General features: G+C 38.1%; 1 protein-coding gene across 1 annotated transcript in view; it reads right to left on the bottom strand.

Moving 5' to 3' along the window:
• Window positions 1-24,164, bottom strand: part of LOC113920286 (phosphatidylinositol 3,4,5-trisphosphate 3-phosphatase TPTE2-like) — a 141,832-nt gene that overhangs the window by 101,686 nt on the left and 15,982 nt on the right. Inside the window, exons 5-9 of the mRNA XM_035726869.1 lie at window positions 18,574-18,627; window positions 16,698-16,751; window positions 15,989-16,042; window positions 15,284-15,337; window positions 14,584-14,634 (exon numbers count right to left, since the gene is read on the bottom strand). Coding sequence (XP_035582762.1) covers window positions 14,584-14,634; window positions 15,284-15,337; window positions 15,989-16,042; window positions 16,698-16,751; window positions 18,574-18,627 — 267 coding nt within the window. The remainder of the gene's footprint in view (window positions 1-14,583; window positions 14,635-15,283; window positions 15,338-15,988; window positions 16,043-16,697; window positions 16,752-18,573; window positions 18,628-24,164) is intronic.

The following is a 24,164-nucleotide window of genomic DNA, read 5'->3' as shown; positions in this document are numbered from 1 at the left end:
CTCCCCTCTGAAACTCTCAGTTTGTTTCCCAGTGTCCATAGTCTCTCATGGTTCGTCTTCCCCTCCGATTTCCCCCCCTTCATTTTTCCCTTCCTTCTCCTAATGTCCTTCACGCTATTCCTCATGTTCCACATAAATATTTTTTATGCTAAGTGAAATAAGTCAAGCAGAGAAACAATTTTAAAAATATAAGCATGGTAAAAATAAACTATTGGAACTACATCAAAATAAAAAGCTTCTGCACAGCAAAGGAAACAATCAGTAAAACCAAAAGGCAACCTATGGAATGGGAGAAAATATTTATAAATGACATATCCGATAAAGGGTTAGTATCCAAAATATGTAAAGAATTTATAACTGAACACCAAAAAAAACAAATAATCCAATTTAAAAAATGGGCAGGAGACATGAACATTCTCCAAAAAAGACATACAGATGGCCAACAGACACATGAAAAGATGCTTAACATCACTAACCACCAGGAAAATGCAAATCAAAACTACAATGAGATAGCACCTCACACCTATCAGAATGGCTAAAATCAACAACGCAAGAAGCAAGCAGTGTTGGCGAGGATGTGGAGGAAAAGGAACCCTTGTGTGCTACTGGTGGGAATGCAACTGGTGTAGCCACTGTGAGAAACAGGATGGAGGTTTCTCAAAAAATTAAAGAAGGAGAGGGCGGAGCAAGATGGCGGAGGAGTAGGAGACCTAGATTTTGTCTGGTCTCAGGAATTCAACTGAATAGGGATCAAACCATTCTGAACACCTACGAACTCAACAGGAGATCGAACAGGAGAGTAGCAACAACTCTCTGAACAGAGAAGCGACCACTTACTGGAAGGTAGGACGTGCGGAGAAGTGAATCCGAGGCGATATTCGGGAGGATAGACGGCGGGGGAGGGGCCTCCGCCGGCCGCTTCTGGCAAGTGCTAGAGCCGCAGAGCACAAAATCGGACCTTTTAAAAGTTGGCTCGGCGGAGGGACGTCGCTGCAGTGGCTAAGCGGGGGGTGGAATCCTCCCGGGACAGTGTGGTCTCAGGACCCTTGGGGTCACAGAGAGACCGGGGGTGCCTGAGTGCGGCAGAGCTCCCAGGTGTCGGGGCGGGGAAGCCGGCTGCAGATACGGAGCAGAGTCGCGGGCTCTCAGCTCGGGGTTGCCATAAACTGTGATCTGCGGCCCAGTCGGGGCACGGCTCCCCCAGCAAGGACCCAACAAGCAGCAGATCCGGGGAGACTCCCCTTCCTTCCCGGGGAGGAGCGGTGCGGGAACGCACTGCAGGGATCTGCTGGATTTGGAGACTCCGAGCGGGGTCGGGTGCCAGAGATAGCAACGCTCGATCACAGGCCGGGTAAGCACGGAGTGCGGCCAGAGACCGGGGACACGGGAGTGACTGCTTTTCTCTGGGGGCGCACTGAGGAGTGGGGCCCCGAGTTCTCGGCTCCTCCGGGCGGAGACTGGGAGGCCGCCATTTTCGCCCTGCTCCTCCAAAGCTGTACCGAGAGCTTGCAGGGAACAAAAGCTCCTGAGAGCAAACTGGAGCAGCTTCCTTAGCCTGGACCGACAAGGGCGGGGCAATTCTGCCTCCGGCAAAGACATTTGGAAACCACAGCAACAGGCCCCTCCCCCAGAAGATCAACACAAACAGCCAGCAAGCCAAGACCAAGTTGATCGATCAAGGAGAATAGGAGAACTCCAGCGCTAGGGGAATACTGCACATAGATTCATGGCTTCTTTTTTTTTTTTTTTTTTTTTTTTTACCATGATTCATTATTTCATCAAAGTTAATTTTTGTTGACTTTTTTTTATTTTTCTTTTTCCCTTTTTCAACCAACATCTTATAAATCCCTTTAAAAAAAAAAAATTTTATTTTTTTTTCATTTTTAGAGTCATATTTTATCCCTTCATAGTAGTTATCCTTGTTTTTGCCATATATATATAAGTTGTTCTCTCTTTAAAATTTTGAGGTACAGTTTCTTCTAACAGATCAAAATATACCCTAAACCACTAGTGTATGGCTTTGTTCTAGTCTCCTGCCTAATCACATTCTCTCCCTTTTTCCTTTTTTTTTTTTTCCTTAAATCTCCTTTCTTTTTTCAAACAACTTATCTTACCAAGTCCTTTTATAAAATCTTTTATAATTTTCATCTTTACAGTCATCTTCCATCCCTTCATTGTATCAACCCTTATTTTGTACATATATGTCTTTCTTCCTTTAAAATTTTAGGAGGCACTTTTTTCTAACAGACCAAAATACGCCCAAAATCTAGTGTGTGGCACTGATCTATGCACTAGCCTGATCATATTTGATCATATTCTGCCTTTTTTGAATTGTTTTGTTTTTGTTTTTATCTTTTTTCTTTTTTTTTTCTTTTTCTCTTTCTTTTTTCTTTCTTTCCCTTTCTTTTCCCCTGGTTTCAGGTCTTTTCTGATTTGTATACAGTATATTTGCTGGGGACGTTGTAAACCTGTTAGCCTTTTGTTCTCTCATTCATCTATTCTCCTCTGGACAAAATGACAAGACGAAAGAAATCACCTCAGCAAAAAGAACAAGAGGTAGTACCGTCAGCCAGGGACCTACTCAATACGGACATTAGTACGATGTCGGACCTAGAGTTCAGAATCATGACTTTAAAGATACTAGCTGGGCTTGAAAAAAGCGTGGAAGTTATTAGAGAAACCCTTTCTGGAGAAATAAAAGAACTAAAATCTAACCAAATCGAAATCAAAAAGGCTATTGATGAGGTGCAATCAAAAATGGGGGCACTAAATGCTAGGATAAATGAGGCAGAAGAGAGAATCAGCGATATAGAAGACCAAATGATAGAAAATAAAGAGGCTGAGAAAAAGAGAGAGAAACAACTACAGGATCACGAGGGCAGAATTCGAGAGATAAGTGATACAATAAGACGAAACAACATTAGAATAATTGGGATCCCAGAAGAAGAAGAGAGAGAGAGAGGGGCAGAAGGTATATTGGAGCAAATTATAGCAGAGAACTTCCCTAATGTGAGGAAGGAAACAGGCATTAAAATCCAGGAGGCACAGAGAACCCCTCTCAAAATCAATAAAAATAGGTCAACACCCCGACATCTAATAGTAAAACTTACGAGTCTCAGAGACAAAGAGAAAATCCTGAAAGCAGCTCGGGAGAAGAGATATGTAACCTACAATGGTAGAAACATTAGATTGGCAACAGACCTATCCACAGAGACCTGGCAGGCCAGAAAGGACTGGCAAGATATCTTCAGAGCACTAAACGAGAAAAATATGCAGCCAAGAATACTATATCCAGCTAGGCTATCATTGAAAATAGAAGGAGAGATCAAAAGCTTCCAGAACAAACAAAAACTAAAGGAATTTGCAAACACGAAACCAGCCCTCCAAGAAATATTGAGAGGGGTCCTCTAAGCAAAGAGAGAACCTAAAAGCAGCAAAGAGCAGAAACGAACACAGACAACAGACAGTTAACAGTCACCTTACAGGTAATACAATGGCACTAAATTCATACCTTTCAATAGTTACCCTGAATGTAAATGGGCTAAATGCCCCAATCAAAAGACACAGGCTATCAGATTGGATTAAAAAACAAGACCCATCAATATGCTGTCTGCAAGAGACTCATTTTACACCCAAAGACACCCCCAGATTGAAAGTGAGGGGGTGGAAAACCATTTACCATGCTAATGGACACCAAAAGAAAGCTGGGGTGGCAATCCTTATATCAGACAAACTAGATTTTAAAACAAGGACTGTAATAAGAGATGAGGAAGGACACTATATCCTACTTAAAGGGTCTATCCAACAAGAAGATCTAACAATTGTAAATATCTATGCCCCGAACATGGGAGCAGCCAATTATATAAGGCAATTAATAACAAAAGCAAAGAAACACATTGACAACAATACAATAATAGTGGGGGACTTTAACACCCCCCTGACTGAAATGGACAGATCATCTAAGCAAAAGATCAACAAGGAAATAAAGACTTTAAATGACACACTGGACCAAATGGACTTCACAGACATATTCAGAACATTCCATCCCAAAGCAACGGAATACACATTCTTCTCTAGTGCCCATGGAACATTTTCCAGAATTGATCACATCCTAGGTCACAAATCAGGTCTCAATAGGTACCAAAAGATTGGGATCATTCCCTGCATATTTTCAGACCACAATGCTTTGAAACTAGAACTCAACCACAAGAGGAAAGTCGGAAAGAACTCAAATACATGGAGGCTAAAGAGCATCCTACTAAAGAATGAATGGGTCAACCAAGAAATTAAAGAAGAATTAAAAAAATTCCTGGAAACCAATGAAAATGAAAACACAACTGTTCAAAATCTTTGGGATACAGCAAAGGCAGTCCTGAGAGGAAAGTATATAGCAATACAAGCCTTTCTCAAGAAACAGGAAAGGTCTCAAATACACAACCTAACCCTACACCTAAAGGAGCTGGAGAAAGAACAGCAAAGAAAGCCTAAACCCAGCAGGAGAAGAGAAATCATAAAGATCAGAGCAGAAATCAATGAACTAGAAACCAAAAGAACAGTAGAACAGATCAACGAAACTAGGAGCTGGTTCTTTGAAAGAATTAACAAGATTGATAAACCCCTGGCCAGACTGATCAAAAAGAAAAGAGAAATGACCCAAATCAACAAAATCATGAATGAAAGAGGAGAGATCACAACCAACACCAAAGAAATACAAACAATTATAAGAACATATTATGAGCAACTCTATGCCAGCAAATTAGATAACCTGGAAGAAATGGGTGCATTCCTAGAGATGTATCAACTACCAAAATTGAACCAGGAAGAAATAGAAAACCTGAACAGACCTATAACCACTAAGGAAATTGAAACAGTCATCAAAAATCTCCCAAGAAACAAAAGCCCAGGGCCAGATGGCTTCCCAGGGGAATTCTATCAGACATTTCAAGAAGAATTAATACCTATTCTCCTGAAACTGTTCCAAAAAATAGAAATGGAAGGGAAACTTCCAAACTCATTTTATGCGGCCAGCATTACCTTGATCCCAAAACCAGACAAAGACCCCATCAAAAAAGAGAATTACAGACCAATATCCTTGATGAACATGGATGCAAAAATTCTCACCAAAATACTAGCCAATAGGATCCAACAGTACATTAAAAGGATTATTCACCACGACCAAGTGGGATTTATCCCTGGGCTGCAAGGCTGGTTCAACATCCGCAAATCAATCAACGTGATACAACACATTAACAAAAGAAAGAACAAGAATCATATGATCCTCTCAATAGATGCAGAAAAAGCATTTGACAAAGTACAACATCCTTTCTTGATCAAAACTCTTCAGAGTATAGGGATAGAGGGTACATACCTCAATATCATAAAAGCCATCTACGAAAAACCTACAGCGAATATCATTCTCAATGGGGAAAGGCTGAGAGCTTTTCCCCTAAGGTCAGGAACGCGGCAGGGATGTCCACTCTCACCACTGCTATTCAACATAGTATTAGAAGTCCTAGCTACAGCAATCAGACAACAAAAAGAAATCAAAGGCATCCAAATCGGCAAAGAGGAAGTCAAACTCTCACTCTTTGCAGATGATATGATACTTTATGTGGAAAACCCAAAAGACTCCACCCCAAAACTGCTAGAACTCATACAGGAATTCAGTAAAGTAGCAGGATATAAAATCAATGCACAGAAATCAGTGGCATTCCTATACACCAACAACAAGACAGAAGAGAGACAAATCAAGGAGTCTATCCCATTTACAATTGCACCCAAAACCATTAGATACCTAGGAATAAATCTAACCAAAGAGGCAAAGGATCTGTACTCAGAAAACTATAAAATACTCAGGAAAGAAATTGAAGAAGACACAAAGAAATGGAAAAACGTTCCATGCTCATGGATTGGGAGAATCAACATTGTGAAGATGTCAATGCTACCTAGAGCAATCTACACATTCAATGCAATCCCCATCAAAATACCATCCACTTTTTTCAAAGAAATGGAACAAATAATCCTAAAATTTGTATGGAACCAGAAGAGACCCAGAATAGCCAGAGGAATACTGAAAAAGAAAAGCAAAGCTGGCGGCATCACAATTCCAGACTTCCAGCTCTATTACAAAGCTGTCATCATCAAGACAGTATGGTACTGGCACAAAAACAGACACATAGATCAATGGAACAGAATTGAGAGCCCAGAAATGGACCCTCAACTCTATGGTCAACTTATTTTTGACAAAGCAGGAAAGAATGTCCAATGGCAAAAAGACAGTCTCTTCAACAAATGGTGTTGGGAAAATTGGACAGCCACATGCAGAAGAATGAAACTGGACCATTTCCTTACACCACACACAAAAATAGACTCCAAATGGTTGAAAGACCTAAACGTGAGACAGGAGTCCATCCAAATCCTAAAGGAGAACACAGGTAGCAACCTTTTCGACCTTAGCCGCAGCAACTTCTTCCTAGAAACATCGCCAAAGGCACGGGAAGCCAGGGCAAAAATGAACTATTGGGATTTCATCAAGATAAAAAGCTTCTGCACAGCAAAAGAAACAGTCCACAAAACCAAAAGACAACCGACAGAATGGGAGAAAATATTTGCAAATGACATATCAGATAAAGGGCTAGTATCCAAAATCTATAAAGAACTTATCAAACTCAACACCCAAAGAACAAATAATCCAATCAAGAAATGGGCAGAAGACATGAACAGACATTTCTCCAAAGAAGACATCCAAATGGCCAACAGGCACATGAAAAAGTGCTCAACATCGCTTGGCATCAGGGAAATCCAAATCAAAACCTCAATGAGATACCACCTCACACCCGTCAGAATGGCTAAAATTAACAAGTCAGGGAACGACAGATGTTGGCGGGGATGTGGAGAAAGGGGAACCCTCCTACACTGTTGGTGGGAATGCAAGCTGGTGCAACCCCTCTGGAAAACAGTATGGAGGTTCCTCAAACAGTTGAAATTAGAGCTACCGTTCGATCCAGCAATTGCACTACTGGGTATTTACCACAAAGATACAAATGTAGGGACCCGAAGGGGTACGTGTACCCCAATGTTTATAGCAGCAATGTCCACCATAGCCAAACTGTGGAAAGAGCCAAGATGCCCATCGACAGACGAATGGATAAAGAAGATGTGGTATATATACACAATGGAATATTATGCAGCCATCAAAAGGAATGAGATCTTGCCATTTGCAACGACGTGGATGGAACTGGAGGGTGTTATGCTGAGTGAAATAAGTCAATCAGAGAAAGACATGTATCATATGACCTCACTGATATGAGGAATTCTTAATCTCAGGAAAGAAACTGAGTGTTACTGGAGTGGTTGGGGGTGGGAGGGATGGGGTGGCTGGGTGATAGATATTGGGGAGGGTATGTGCTACGGTGAGCGCTGTGAATTGTGCAAGACTGTTGAATCACAGATCTGTACTTCTGAAACAAATAATGCAACATATTTTGAGAAAAAAGAAAAAGAAGAAGATAACAGGAGAGGAAGAAAAGGGGAGTATGTCAGAGGGGGAGACGAACCATGAGTGATGATGGACTCTGAAAAACAAACTGAGGGTTCTAGAGGGGAGGGGGGTGGGGGGATGGGTTAGCCTGGTGATGGGCATTGAGGAGGGCACGTTCTGCATGGAGCACTGGGTGTTATGAACAAACAATGAATCATGGAACACTGCACCAAAAACTAATGATGTAATATATGGTGATTAACATAACAATAAAAAATTAAAAAAAAAAAAAATTAAAGAAGGAACTACCCTACGATCTAGTAATCACACTATTTGGTATTTACCCAAAGAATATGGAACACTAATTTGAAAAGATATATGCACCCCTATGTTTATTATAGCAGTAATTATAATAGCCAAGATATGGAAGCAGCCCAAGTGTCCATTGATAGATGAATGGCTGAAAATGTGTGTGTGCACGTGTGCGTGTGCACACGCACGCACACCCACACACCCACATGCAGGAATATTATTCAGCCATAAAAAATGAAATCGTGCCATTTGCAACAACATGGATGGAGCTACAGAGTATAATGCTAAATGAAATAAATCAGAGAAAGACAAATACCGTATGATTTCACTCATATGTGGAATTTAAGAAACAAACAAACAAATAAAGAGGAAAAAGAGACAAACCAAAAAAAGATTCATAAGTGTAGAGAACAGACAGAGGGTTATCAGAGGAGAGGTTAGTGGGAAAATGAATGACATAGGTGAACGGGATTAAGAGTACACTTATCATGATGAGCACTGAATAATGTATAGATAGAATTGTTGAATCACTATATTGTACACCTGAAATATAATACTGTATGTTAACTATACTGGAATCAAAATTAAAAACTTAATAAAAAAAGGATGTAAGCATGATACTTTATCCATAAAAAATGTTTAAGGAAACTAAAATAATAGGTATCAGAAAATAAGAATGACTATTTATGGGTGGAGTTATTGTCTGTATTTTCTGATTTTCCTAATAGAACTTTTGTTATTTTTGGCTTTTAGCATAAAATTTATTTATGGTACTTTAGTTTTGAAAACACTTTCACGCCTATTATTTTACTTTTATTATTAGTTTTTAATTATGCAATACCCAGTAAATAGGTACTGTAGATAGAAATATTACCAGTTTACAGATGAATGATCTAAAGTTTAAAGAGATTTAGTGAGTTGCCAAGTGCCAAGTAAGTCTTAGATGCCAAAGCCAAGCATTAATTTCAGCTCTTACTCCAAATCTCAACTCCCTTGCCGGAAACACCAGTGTTTCTCACAGAGACTAATGCAAATACTACCAGTATCTATGTAGTAAGTGTTTGCAATTTAAAAAACAAAACCAACAAAACCCCACTTTATTTTGTTTGGAGGGGGTAAGAAGGAAATGCTTGCTCTGCTCAGTCTATCCAAATTTTGCCCTTCTTTGCTCGTTTGTTTCTTAAATTCCGCATGTGAGTGAAATCATATGGTATTTGTCTTTCTCTGGCTGACTTACATTGCTTAGCATTATACTCTAGCTCCAACCATGTTGTTCAAATGGCAAGATTTCATTCTTTTAGTATGGCTGAATAATATTCCACTGCATACACACACACACACACACACACACACACACACACACACACACACACACCACATCTTCCTTATCCATTCTTCAATACACGGACACTTGGGCTGCTTCCAGAATTTGGCTTATAGTAAATAAGGCGGCTATAAACATAGGGGTGCATGTATCCCTTTGAATTAGTGTTTTCGTATTCTTTGGGTAAATACCCAGTAGTGCAATTGCAGGATCATAGGATAGGTCTATTTTTAACTTTTTGAGAAACCTCCATACTGTTTTCCCCAATGGCTGTAAACAGACTCTTAACTATAGAGAACAAACTCATGGTTACCAGAAGGGAGGTGGATGGGGGAATGGGTTAAATAGGTGATGGGGATAAAAGGTGCACTTGTCATGATGAGCACCGGGTAATGTATAGAATTGTTGAATCACTACATTGTACACCTGAAACTAATATAACACTGTATGTTAACTATACTGGAATTAAAAACTAAACAAACAAACAAACAAAACAAATTTTGCTCCAGTCCTGGGCAGCCTCATTGCAGAAAATATATAGCTAATGTGCAGACCTATAATTTAATTAAGTAGCAGAGTGAACTTTTTATTGATGGCCTATGATAAAAAGTCATAGAAAATGGAAATTAATTCATGGATAATTCGGAGAACTGTTTGGATTCATTTGTCTCCTCTTTATTTTCCATATGATCTTTTTCTAGACAGCAAAAAAATTCCAACAGTGACCAGTAAATTTCCTCTTCAGAACTACTCACTCTCCAACATTGGCACAAGCTGCGGAATGGTTAAATAAGTGGCAAAGAGAAAAGAAGAAAAATCTCATGAATATTTCTGCAATTCAGACACATGTGATTTTAAGAATATATTGTTTCCTTGCCATGAATATACGGTAAAAATGCCTTCAGGTCACTGCAATAGGAAGTACTCTCAGGGAGATTACTCAGACACAAGTCAAAATTAATAAAATCCCAATGAGCATGAAGAGGCCCTTAATCAGAAAAATGTGTTCACTTTTTTTCTCAGTCCCATTTGCTCATAGACAAAATCCACAAAACTGGGAACCAGAATATATCCAGAAGAAAAATGAGGAAAGAACACAACGAAGGATTAAGTAGCATTCTGCAATCCTGTTTAAAAAATTTGCTTTAAAATTATTATCTATTAAGAGCATTTTCACATGTTTAAACTAGAAGAACATTTATTTGTGAAAATGTGGAAATATTTTTTTCAAGCATGGTACTCACCTGCAAGTTCTAGTCATTATTGTGTGCCCTCCCTCTCAAACATTTTGATACCTTTCCACAGTTTTTCTCTTTGCCTCAGTACAAGCTCTACCTTTGCAAAGATAAGAGATCCACTGATGGTCCCCTTCCTCCAAATTTCAAACTGACTTACTCATATGAATTGAGAAAGACAATGTCTTCATCATCATCATCATCATCATGGAACCTGGAGAGTCGTTCCATTATACTTTAACCACCAACAAATGCAAAAACATGTCGTTAGAGATTTGCTACATGTAACAGCAATGTGAAAATTTATTTGAACAAAAAAATTCCTTGAATCTAAAGGATATAGTAAACATGACTTTGCTCACTGGATGACCTAAATATTTAGAAAGAATTTTAGACTCATTGTCCAGAAAACTCTGTATTCTCATGGGTACTTCCAAGATTGAATTTTGCAAATCTCTCTAGCTTTCTCTCCCCCACCCACCTCCCCCCCATCTCCCTCCTCCCACCCCTCTCCTTTCTCTGTCTCTCCTTCCCCCACCCCCCGCCCCCAGTCTCTTTATCTCCTGTCTCTCTGTCTTCTGCATCTGTCTTCCTCTGTGTCCCTCTGTCTTTCTTTGGCTCTCTCTATACGTAGAGAGATCAATGTATATATAGCACTGACCCAAATAAATGACATCAGTAGTGCTTAATGCATCATCATTGAAAGCTGAAATATATTAAAGCAAATACTTCTGATGTTACTTTATTCAGGTCAGTGTGAAGGATTAAAAATGTACATGGAACCAAGTGATTTCAAATACTTTTTTTTGGTTGAAATTAGATACATTTGCTCTACAATATATAAACTGATTGAACTCTTAAAAATATGTCAATTAATTATTTAGAACCTCAGTCCCTCCACCACCTTCTACTCTTCACCTATCATGGATATCTTTTCCTTGGATAGGATTTAAATAATTTTTGGAGACAAGGACTCCATAACTAATTGTATCTCACAAACTTTAGTATCCCTCTTCCTCTCCCTCTATATATTTATATCTCACCTTTCATTGGTGGCTGTAACACAGGTTACTTTTTTCAACACATTTGAATCATAGCTACAGGATTAAAAAAAATAGTAAGACTCCATGTCTTTCTACACTGATTTCTAAATGCAAATTAGCTACAATTACTCTACAATTTATAATGTAGTTGACCTGAAAAAATTACATCTTAATCGGCTCATTGAAGCCTAGTATTTAATTTTTCCCTAGAAATGAACTTTGTTTGTAATGAAAATCTTAGTCCTGTGGAAAAAATTAATAAATCAGGTTTATGTACACTTCTTTTAATTACCAAGTGTAATACCATTTGGTGGTTAAATTTATTTCAAATTCAACTGAGTTTGTAGATACTCATCTTGCTTGCCCTTGTAATCTTCTGTCTTCTCAAGTCCCTGCAGCACCTATTAACCCCCTCATAGAAGTCTTTTCTGCACCTCAGAGAGGGTCAGGTAACTGCCAACCTGAGGCAGGGGCTGCCCTCAGTGGGATGGTGGGTTTGGGGCACCAAGCTCACATGGTGACAGCACTCTGGGAGGTGAGAGACATATCCAGGGTCTACTAGATCCATTTTTTTCTGCTGAGGGTTCCTCTGCTCCCTATCCACCACTGATTCCTCCTCGCTCCAAATTCAATCCTGCTTTCTCTTGGCCCACCATCTTAGGGAGTACGTAGAGTCTCATACTTGGACACTCTGGTAGTTTCATAAGTGTTTTGGATGCTACTAAAGGTAACAGACTATTTCCTTTTATGATCTGTTCTTTTTCCCCCAAAGAGATCCAAAAGAGAAAGAAAGTTACATACCGAAGCTTACAAAGACTTTAGATAAAGTGCCAAAGAAACTCTATTGCCATGAATACTTTCCTGAATGAATTTCACAATCTCCTTAACTCCCTTCCTCTATCTCCGTATGTTTATATCCCACCTTTCCTCAAATGGTCAAACACAAGTCAGTTTTTTCACCTGACTTGGGTCATTCCTAAAGGATTAAAAATGCACACTTTAAGACTTTACATGTCTCTCTAGACTTGTTTTTAGATGAAAATTAGCTACAACTATGCTACAATTTGCAATCTAGTTGACCTAAAAAATAACCAGTCATTTGAAACCTGGCATTTAATTTTTCCCTACAAATGAGGCTTTCTACCCTTATAGTGAGAATCTTAGTCCTGTGGGAAAAAAACTTAATGAATCAAATTTGTGTACATTTCTTCACTCCTGAACCTTCTCCCTGTTCCAAAATAGATTTATCTCCTCTTTGTTCCATTTTAGTAGAGTCTCATACATTGAGCATTATGATAGTTTCCTAGGGGTTTTGGTGGCCACCAACCAAGGGTGACAAACATACAAGGAATAAGATGCATCCCTCTTATGACCTGTTCCTCTTTTATCCAACTCCACCCAAACCAGACAGAAAGTTACATATGCCACAGTAAGATTTAGAAACGGTGTCCAAGACACTAAAGGTCATGAATGCTCCTGAAAATGAATCTCCAAAATCTCAATCTCTCTCTTTCTCCCTCCCTCCCTCTTTTGTACATATATTTATATGTGTATAGTTTTGTTTATATCTCACATTTCCTTGGTGGTTCCATCAGAAGTTCCTGTTGTTAATTCACTCAAGGCAGTACTAAGGGATTAAAACGGGACATAGTTACCCACCTCCCTTCCAGCAACACTCACTTTGATCCCTATAGCTATGAGTCTCATATGGTTTGTCTCCCTGTTTTCCTCCCCTTCCCCCATGTTCACCTGTTTTGTTTCTTAAATTCCACATGAGTGAAATCATATGGTATTTGTCTTTCTCTGACTGACTTATTTCGCTTAGCAAAATATTCTTTAGTTCCATCCATGTCATTGCAAATGGCAAGATTTCATTCTTTTTGATGGTTGAATACACACACACACACACACACACACACACACACACACACACACACACACCCCACATTTTCTTTATCCATTCATCTGTTGATGGACATCTGGACTCTCCATAGTTTGGCTATTGTGGACATTGCTGCTATAAACATTGGGGTGCATGTACCCCTTCAAATCACTATGTTTATATCCTTAGGATAAATACCTACTAGTGCAATTGCTGGGTTATAGGGTAGCCATATTTTTGGCTGCACCAGTTTGCATTCCCACCAACAGTGTAAGAGGGTTCCCCTTTCTCCACATCCTCTCCAACATCTGTTGTTTCCTGACTTGTTAATTTTAGCAATTCTGACTGGTGTGAAGTGATATCTTATTGTGGTTTTGATTTGTGTTTCCCTGATGCTGAGTGATGTTGAGCATTTTTTCCATGTGTCTGTTGGACATTTGTATGTCTTCTTTGTAGAAATGTCTGTTCATGTCTTCTGTGCATTTCTTGACCAGGTATTTTGGGTTTTGGGTGTTAAGTTTGGTAAGTTCTTCATAGATTTTTGGATACTAGCCCTTTATCTGACAAGACATTTGCAACTATCTTCTACCATTAGGTTGCCTTTTAGTTTTGTTGGTGGTTTCCTTTGTCGTGCAAAAGCTTCTTATCTTGATGAGGTCCCAATAGTTCATTTTGCCTACATCCTTCTTCCCACCTAATTTCCTGCTTCTCCAGTCCCTCCTTCACTCCCTTCTCACCTCTCATGCTTGCCTTCCTTGCCCTCAGATAGTGTCAAGTAACTGGCAGGTCTGAGGCAGGGGCTCCCTCCATGTGACTGTGGGTTTGGGGCAGTAGCCTCACATGGTAGCAAAGCTCTGGAGGGCGAAATATCCGTTTGATTAGCTCCTCTCTTTCTGCTGAGGGCTCTTCTGTCCCTTGTCTACTGCTACCTCCTCCTTGTCTTAAATAGCATTCTGTCCCATCTTCACCCAGTCTAGCAAGTCTCATACACAGGCATTCTGGAAATCTCCAAAAGGTTTTGGCTGGTCGTCACTAGGAGCAAGAAGGATCCTCCTATGACCTCTTCCTCTTTAACTCGACTAGATCCAAAAAAGAAAGTTGCCTAGAGGTGCTACAGTGACAAGATTCAGAAACAAAGACTCTGTATTGTCCTAAGTGCTCCTAAGAATGCATTTGGAAACTTCATCCCTTTCATTCACTTTATTTATGTTTGTGTGTGTCTTTGTGTGTCTGTGTCGATATATAAATACATATATTCATATATGTCCATATAAACATATATTTATACTTATTCATTTATATCTCACATTTTACTGGTGTTTTCATAGCTGTCTGATTTCAGTTCAGTCAGGGCAATTCTAAAGGATAAAGAGGCACATAGTCAGACACCACATGTAATGCTAGACTGACTTTTTTCCATTTAAATACCTACAACTGCTCTATACTTACAACTGCACTATACTTATGGTCAACCTTTAAACATTCATGTACATAACACCTAAATGAACCAGGTAGGTCATTTTTTATTAGAAATGAGGCTTTATTTAAGATGTAATGACTTAGGCCTACAAATAAATAATGCATCAATCTGTAAGAAGTTCTATACTGTCACCCTAATCCCAGTATGTAACAGGCTTTTCTGGTAGAATTTATTTCAAATTTAATTTCAGTTTGGAGGCAACTATCCCTCTTATCCATTTAAATTCCTGGTTCTCAGGGCCTTCTCTCTTCTCCTTACTTTCATTAAGGGTTTGCCTGCTATTAAGGGAAACAAACATACTCAAGGGAAGAAGCATTCCTCTTATGGCTTCCTCTTTCATTCAACTAAAAAAAAAAAAAAAAAAAAGTTACCTACATATACTACAGTAGGAAGCAGTTTGAAGACACGCTATTGCCAGGGATGCTCCTGAGAGTGACTTCTACAAATCTCAATCTCTCTTTATTGTTTTATGTGTGTATGGGTTGAGATTATATGTGTAATTTTAAACTTATGCATTCATATCTCACATTTCATTGGTGAATTCCTCATAGGTTTCCAATGCCAATTCATTCTGGGCAGGGCTAAAGAATCAGAAAGGCACATAGTCAGGCACCACATGTAATGCTAGAATGACTTTCTTTCCATTTAAATACCTACAATTGCTCTATACTTATGAACTGGTCAATCCTTAAAAATTCATGTACATAACACCTAAATGAACCAGGTAGGTCATTTTTTTTATTAGAAATGAGGCTTTATATAAGATGCTAATGACTTAAGCCTATAAATAATTAATGCATCAATCTGTAAGAAGTTCTATACTGTCACCCTAATCCCAGTATGTAACAGGCTTTTCTGGTAGAATTTATTTCAAATTCAACTTCAGTTTGGAGGCACCCATTCCTCTTATCCATTTAAATTCCTGGTTCTCAGGGCCTTCTCTCTTCTTACTTTCATCTAAGGGTTTGGCTGCTACTAAAGGAGACAAACCTACTTAGGGGAAAAGCATTCCTCTTATGACTTCTATTATTCAACTAAATCTTGAAAAAAAAAAAAAGACAGTTACCTACATATACTACAGTGAGGACTTAGAAGCAGTATTGAAGACTCTCTATTGCCAGGGATGCTCCTGAGAGTGACTATTACAAATCTCAATCTCTCTCTTTATTGTTTTATGTGTGTATGGGTTGAGATTATACGTGTAATTTTAAACTTATGCATTCATATCTCACATTTCATTGGAGAATTCCTCATAGGTTTCCAATGCCAATTCATTCTGGGCAGGGCTAAAGAATCAGAAAGGCACATAGTCAGGCACCACATGTAATGCTAGAATGACTTTCTTTCCATTTAAATACCTACAATTGCTCTATACTTATGAACTGGTCAATCCTTAAAAGTTCATGTACATAACACCTAAATGAACCAGGTAGGTCATTTTTTTTATTAGAAATGAGGCTTTATATAAGATGCTAATGACTTAAGCCTATAAATAATTAATGCATCAATCTGTAAGAAGTTCTATACTGTCACCCTAATCCCAGTATGTAACAGGCTTTTCTGGTAGAATTTATTTCAAATTCAACTTCAGTTTGGAGGCACTCATTCCTCTTATCCATTTAAATTCCTGGTTCTCAGGGCCTTCTCTCTTCTTACTTTCATCTAAGAGTTTGGCTGCTACTAAAGGAGACAAACCTACTTAGGGGAAAAGCATTCCTCTTATGACTTCTATTATTCAACTAAATCTTAAAAAAAAAAAAAAAAAAGACAGTTACCTACATATACTACAGTGAGGACTTAGAAGCAGTATTGGAGACTCTCTATTGCCAGGGATGCTCCTGAGAGTGACTATTACAAATCTCAATCTCTCTCTGTATTGTTTTATGTGTGTATGGGTTGAGATTATACGTGTAATTTTAAACTTATGCATTCATATCTCACATTTCATTGGAGAATTCCTCATAGGTTTCCAATGCCAATTCATTCTGGGCAGGGCTAAAGAATCAGAAAGGCACATAGTCAGGCACCACATGTAATGCTAGAATGACTTTCTTTCCATTTAAATACCTACAATTGCTCTATACTTATGAACTGGTCAATCCTTAAAAGTTCATGTACATAACACCTAAATGAACCAGGTAGGTCATTTTTTTTATTAGAAATGAGGCTTTATATAAGATGCTAATGACTTAAGCCTATAAATAATTAATGCATCAATCTGTAAGAAGTTCTATACTGTCACCCTAATCCCAGTATGTAACAGGCTTTTCTGGTAGAATTTATTTCAAATTCAACTTCAGTTTGGAGGCACCCATTCCTCTTATCCATTTAAATTCCTGGTTCTCAGGGCCTTCTCTCTTCTTACTTTCATCTAAGGGTTTGGCTGCTACTAAAGGAGACAAACCTACTTAGGGGAAAAGCATTCCTCTTATGACTTCTATTATTCAACTAAATCTTAAAAAAAAAAAAAAAAGACAGTTACCTACATATACTACAGTGAGGACTTAGAAGCAGTATTGAAGACTCTCTATTGCCAGGGATGCTCCTGAGAGTGACTATTACAAATCTCAATCTCTCTATTGTTTTATGTGTGTATGTGTTGGGATTATACACATAATTTTAAATTTATGCATTCATATCTCACATTTCATTGGTGAATTCCTCATAGGTTTCCAAAGTCAATTCATTCTGGGCAATTCAATCCCATTCACAGTGGGATTAGGGTGACAGTATAGAACTTCTTACAGATTGATGCATTATTTATTTGTAGGCCTAAGCCATTTCATCTTAAAGAAAGGTCTAAAGAATCAAAAAGGTACATCATCAGACACCATGTGTAATTCTAGATATACTTTTTTTCCATTCAAATAGCTAAAATTAATCTATGATATGAATCGGTTGATTTTTAAAAATCCAAGTGCAAATCAATAACCTGGAACATAGTGGGTCAGTTTATTATTAGACATGAGGTTTATATGGTAGTAATGATTATCTTATGTCCATGAGTAGTTAACACACCAAGATTTAGGTACAGTGTTCTTTATTGTTACCCTAACCCAATGTGTAACTACCTTTGGTGGTGGAATTTATTTGAATTTAACTTTAGTTTGTAGGTTTATAGGTACATAACCCTTTGACCTAATTTCATGACTGGCGATTCCCTCCATCAGCTGCTTACTCTTCATGCTTCATGGAGGTCTTTCCTGCCCCTCCAAGAGGGTCAAATAACTAACAACCTGAGACAGAGGCTCCCTCCAGTATGATGGTGGGTTTGGGATTGGAGGATCAGCTTAATACAGTAGCAGAACTCCAGAGGGTCATGGACACATCCAGTGTATTACCTCCATTCTTTTCTGCTGAGGGCCCCACTGCTCTGTCTACTGCTAACTCCTCTTTGTTTCAAATACCATTCTGTTCTTTCTTGGCCCACCCTAGTGGAGTCTCATATATAGGCAGTCTGATAATTTCCTAAGAGTTTGGCTGCTACTCACTAAGGGTAACAAACATACTGAGAGGAAGAAACATCCCTTTCATGACTTGCTCCTCTTTTATTTAAGTGAATCTGAAAAAGATAAACGGTTACCTATAGATGTTAGCATGAGAAGACTTAGAAACAGTGTCAGACACTCTGTCTTGCTTTGGATGTTCCTGAGAGTTAATTTCACAAATTTCAATCTTTATTTCTTTGTGTTGTATTTCTGTGTGGGTCCATGTGTATAAGTATATATGTGTTTATGTTGATAGGAGTATGTATATGTATATATGTACTTATTTTTATATATATTTATATATATATATTTATGCTTTTCAGTCTCACATTTCATTGCTGCCTTCCTCATAAGATTCTGGTGTCAATTCATAATGGTTTGGGCTAAAGGATTAAAAATGTACATGGTCAGATACCACACATAATTCTAGATTTACTTTTTTTTTTGTCCAAACAATTATAATTACTCTAGGCTTATGAACTGGTTGATCTTTAAAAATTCATGTATCAGTAAATTGAACCTGGTATATCATTTTTTATTAGAGATAAGGCATTAGACTTCTGGGCAAGGTAGTGTAATGTTAGGATCCTATGCTCACCTCATTCCATGCATACACCTAGATGACACCTACATCAGTATAAATAACCCCCAAAATAACCCAAGAGTGGCAGAACAGACTCTCCACTCCTAAATATAGAGAAGAAACCACATCAAAGAAGGTAGAAAGGGTGGAGACACAGTCAGGAGCTAAATGGACCCACAAGACTCCCCACAGAGGTGAGGGATGTGGTGGGCACAGAGAGGGTAGAGGAGAAGACCTCACACCAGGCACCCCAGGCATGGAAAACAAGCACAGGGAAGACAAATTGCCATAACATTAGGCTTTGAAAACCAGAGAGGATCAACTTCACCAGTTCTTACAATCAGTGAGACTTATTGCCTGGAAATTTAAAAATCAGTGGGCTCAGCTCTGGGAGAGCTGGAGGACAATATGAAACTAAATACCTGCCGTTAAAGAGACAGCACAACAAACAGCTCCCTGAGATAGGGCACTGACCCAGCAGTTTGAAAAACACCTGGGGTATGCTGGAGTGGTGGGGGGGGTGGGAGGGATGGGGTAACTGGGTGATAGACATTGGGGAGGGTATGTGCTATGATGAGCGCTGTGAATTGTGCAAGACTGTTGAATCACAGACCTGTACCTCTGAAACAAATAATACAATATATGTTAAAAAAAAAAAAGAAGAAGAAGAAGAAGATAGCAGGAGGGGAAGAATGAAGCGGGGGGAAATCGGAGGGGGAGATGAGCCATGAGAGATGATGGACTCTGAAAAACAAACTGAGGGTTCTAGAGGGGAGGGGGTGGGGGGATGGGTTAGCCTGGTGATGGGTATTAAAGAGGGCACATTCTGCATGGAGCACTGGGTGTTATACACAAACAATGAATCATGGAACACTACATCAAAAACTAATGATGTAATGTATGGTGATTAACATAACAATAAAAAATAAAAATAATACATTAGAGGGAATAAGTACTAGAGGAAGAAAAATGAATCAGCAACGTGGAGGACAGAGTAATGCAGAGCAATCAAGCTGAACATGAGAAAGGAAAAAAAATAATAAAAATGAGACTATATTAAGGTAACTCATTTTATGCCATCATCAAACATAATAAGATTCACATTATAGGGATTCCAAAGAAGAGAGATAAAAGGGGGAAGAAAATTTATTTGAAGAAATAAAGTGGAAACTTCCCTAACCTGGGGGAAGAAACAGAAATCCAGATCTGAGGCAGAGAGAGCCCCCAACAATATCAACCCAAGGAGGTCCACACCAAGACACTGGCAAAAAATTATGATAAAGAGAATTTTTTAAAAAGATTTATTTATTTGAGAGAAGGAGAGCACAAGCAAGTGGAGTGGCAGGCAGGGGGAGAGGGAGAAGCAGGCTCCCCACTGAGCAGAAAGCTCGATGTGGGGCTCAATCCCAGGACCCTGGGATCATGACTGAGATGAAAACAGACACTTAACTGACTGAGACACCCAGGTGCCCCAAAGAGAATTTTTAAAGCAGAAAGAGAAAAGTAAACAGTTACATACAAAAGAAACCCCATAAGGCTAATAAATTAGTTTTCAGCAGAAATTTTGTAGGCTGAAGAGAGTGGTTGGTATATTCAACGTGCTGAGAGAAAAAAACCTGCAACCAAGAATACTCTATCTGGCAAGGCTTTCATTCAGAACAGAAGGAGAAATCAAGAGTTTCCTAAACAAACAAAAGTTAAACCAATTCATCATCACTAAACCAACCTTACAAGAAATTTAAAGGTGACTCTAAGTGAAAAGAAGAGATCATAAGCAGGACTAAGAGAAGTAGGAAGCACAAAAGCAATAACACTAAGTATATCTATAAAAATCAGTCAAGGGATTCACAAAATAAAAGATGTAAAGTATGACACCACCTAAAATGTGGGGGGAGGAGTAAAAATTTAATACTTTTAGAATGGGTTCAAATTTAAGCAACCATCAACTTAATATAGGCTGCTATATGCATAAGATGTTATATGTAAAACTAATGGAGCCACAAATCAAAAACTGGTAATAGATATGTAAAAAAATAAAGAGAGGAATCCAAGTATATCACTAAAGAAAGCCAACTAACCATCAAAGAAAAGAGGAAGAGAAGAAAGGAACAGAAGAACTACAAAAACAACCATAAAACCAGTAACAAAATGGCAATAAGTACATACCTACCAATAATTACTTTGAATGTAAACAGAGGAAATGCTCCAGCCAAAAGATATAGGGTGATGGAACGGATAAAAAAGCAAGACTCATTTATTTGCTGCCTGCAAAAGACACATGTCAGAACTAAAGACACATGCAGATTCAAAGTGAAGGGATGGAAAAGCATTTATCATACAAATGGAAGTGGAAAGAAGGCTGGGATAGCAATACTTATACCAGACAAAATAGATGCTAAAACAAGGAGCGTAACAAGAGACAAAGAAGGACACTATATAATAATCATAAAGAGGACAATTCAACAAAAAGGTATAACAATTGCAAATATGTATGCATCCAACATGGGAGCACCCAAATACACAAAGCAGTTCATAATAAACATAAAATAATTGATAGTAATACAATAATAGTAGGGGACTTTACCACCCCACTTACATCAATGGACAGATCATCCAAACAGAGAATCAACAAGGAAACAGTGGCTTTATTTTTTTTAAGTTATTATCTATCTATCTATCTATCTATCTATCTATCTATCTATCTATCTATCATCTATCTATTTATTTATAGAGCACAAGAAGGGGGAGGGACAAAGGGAAAGAGAGAATCTCAAGCAGACACCATGCTGAGCATGGAGCCCAATGCAGGGCTCAGTCTCACAACCTGAGATCATGACCTGAGCCGAAATTAAGTTGGATACTTAACTGGCTGAGCCACCCAGGTGCCCCAGAAACAGTGGCTTTAAATGACACATTGGACCAGATGGATCTAACAGATATATTCAGAACATTTCATCTTAAAACAGCAGAATACACCTTCTCAATTGCACATACAACATTCTCCAGAATCGATCACAGATTAGGCCATAAAACAAGTCTCAACAAATTAAAAAAAGATTGGAAGCATATCATGCATCTTTTCTGACCACAACACTATAAAACTAGAAGTCAACAACAAGAACAAATCTGGAAAGAACACAAATACATGGAGATTAAATAACATGCTACTAAACAATGAATGGGTCAACCAAAAAAAAAAAATCAAAAAGGAAATCAAGAAAACATGGAGACAAAGAAAATAAGAATACAGTGGTCCAAAATCTTTGTGATGAAACAAAAAACAGTTGTAAGAAGTTTATAGCAATACAGGCCTACCTCAAGAAGCAAGAAAAATCTCAAACAACCTAACCTGACACCTAAAGGAGCTAGAAAAAGAACACAACCCCAAACCAGTAGAAGGAAAGAAATGATAAAGATTAGAACAGAAATAAACAAAACAAACTAAAACAATGAAACAGATCAATGAAATCTGGGGTTTTTTTTTTTAAGATCAACAAAATTGATAAAACTTTAGCCCAACTCAGGAAAAAAAAAAAAAAAGAAGAGAAGACTCAAACAAAATAATAAATAAAACATGAGAAATAACAACCAACACCACAAAAATACAAAGGATTATAAGAGATTATGAAAATATAAATATAATGCCAACAAATTGGACAACCCAGAAGAACTAGATATATTCCTAGAATATATAAAGAACATATAATATTCTAAAACTGAACAAGAAATGGAAAATTTGAATAGACTAATTACCAGCAATGAAATTGACTCAGTAATCAAAATCTTCCAACAAACAAAAGTCCAGGCCCATATATCTTCACAGGTGACTCCAATGAAACATTAAAGAAGAATTAACAACTATTCTCCTCAAACTATTCCAAAAAAATAGAAGAGGAACAAAAGTTTTCAAATTCATTTTAGAAGGCCAGCCTTACCTTACCTTGATACCAAAACCACATAAAGACACTACAAAAAAAGAACTACAGGCCAATATCTCTGATGAATACAGATGCAAAAATCCTCAACAAAATATTAGCAAACTGAATGCAACAATACATTAATAAAATCATTCATCCCAATCAACTGTTATTTATTCTAGGTCTGCAAAAGCAGTTCAATATTTGCAAACTAATGTGATATACAAGAGAAAGAATAAAAACCATATGATTATTTCCATAGATGCAGAAAAAGCATTTGACAAAGTACAACATTCATGATAAAAAGACTCAACAAAGTAGGTTTAGAGGGAACATACTTCAATATAATAGAGACCATATATGAAAAACCCACAGCTAACATCATACTCAATGGTAAAAACCTGAGAGCTTTCCCCCTAAGATCAAGAACAAGACAATGCAGTCCACTCTCACCATTTTTATTCAACATAGTTTTGGAAGTCCTAGCCACTGCAATTAGACAAGAAAAAGAAATAAAAGCATCCAAACTCATAAGGAAGAAATTAAACTGTCACTATTTGCAGATTACATGACACTGTATATAGAAACCCTAAAATTTCCAACAAGACACTACAAGAATTGGGGCCTGGGTGGCTCAGTTGTTAAGCAGCTGCCTTCGGCTCAGGTCAGGATCCCAGGGTCCTGGGATTGAGCCCCACTTTGGGCTCCCTGCTCAGCGGGAAGCCTGCTTCTCCCTCTCCCACTCCCCCTTCTTGTGTTCCCTCTCTCGCTGTCTCTCCCTCTGTCAAATAAATAAATAAAATCTTTAAAAAAAAAGACACTACAAGAATTGATAAATGAATTCAGTAAGGTTGCAGGACACAAAATCAATATATAGAAATCCATTGCATTTGTGTACACTAATAATGAAGTAGCAAAAAGATAAATTAAGAAAACAGTCCCATTTACAATAGCACACACACAAAAAAAACACCTAGAAATAAACTTAGCTAAGGAGACAGAAGACCTACATTCTGAAAACTATAAAACACTGATAAAAGAAATAGAAGAGGACACAAACAAATGGAAAAATAGTCCATGCTCAGGGATTGGGAGAATATTGTTAAAATGTCTATACTACCCAAAGCAACCTACAGAGTCAATGCAATTCCTATGAAATTACCAGTATTTTTTACAGAACTAGACCACAGAATCCTAAAATTCATGTGGAACCACAAAATACCCACAAATAACCAAAGCAACCTTGAAAAAGAATAAAACTGGAAGTATCACAATCCCAGATTTCAAGATATACTACAAAGCTACAGTAACCAAGCCATTACAGTGCTGGCATAAAAATAGATACATAGATCAGTGGAACAGAATGGAGAGGCCAGAAATAAGCCCGTGATTATATAGTCAAATTAATCTTCAACAAGGA

Source organism: Zalophus californianus, chromosome 3 (assembly GCF_009762305.2).
Source record: "Zalophus californianus isolate mZalCal1 chromosome 3, mZalCal1.pri.v2, whole genome shotgun sequence".
Lineage (NCBI taxonomy): Eukaryota > Metazoa > Chordata > Mammalia > Carnivora > Otariidae > Zalophus > Zalophus californianus.
This window is presented reverse-complemented; position numbering and strand designations above follow the sequence as displayed.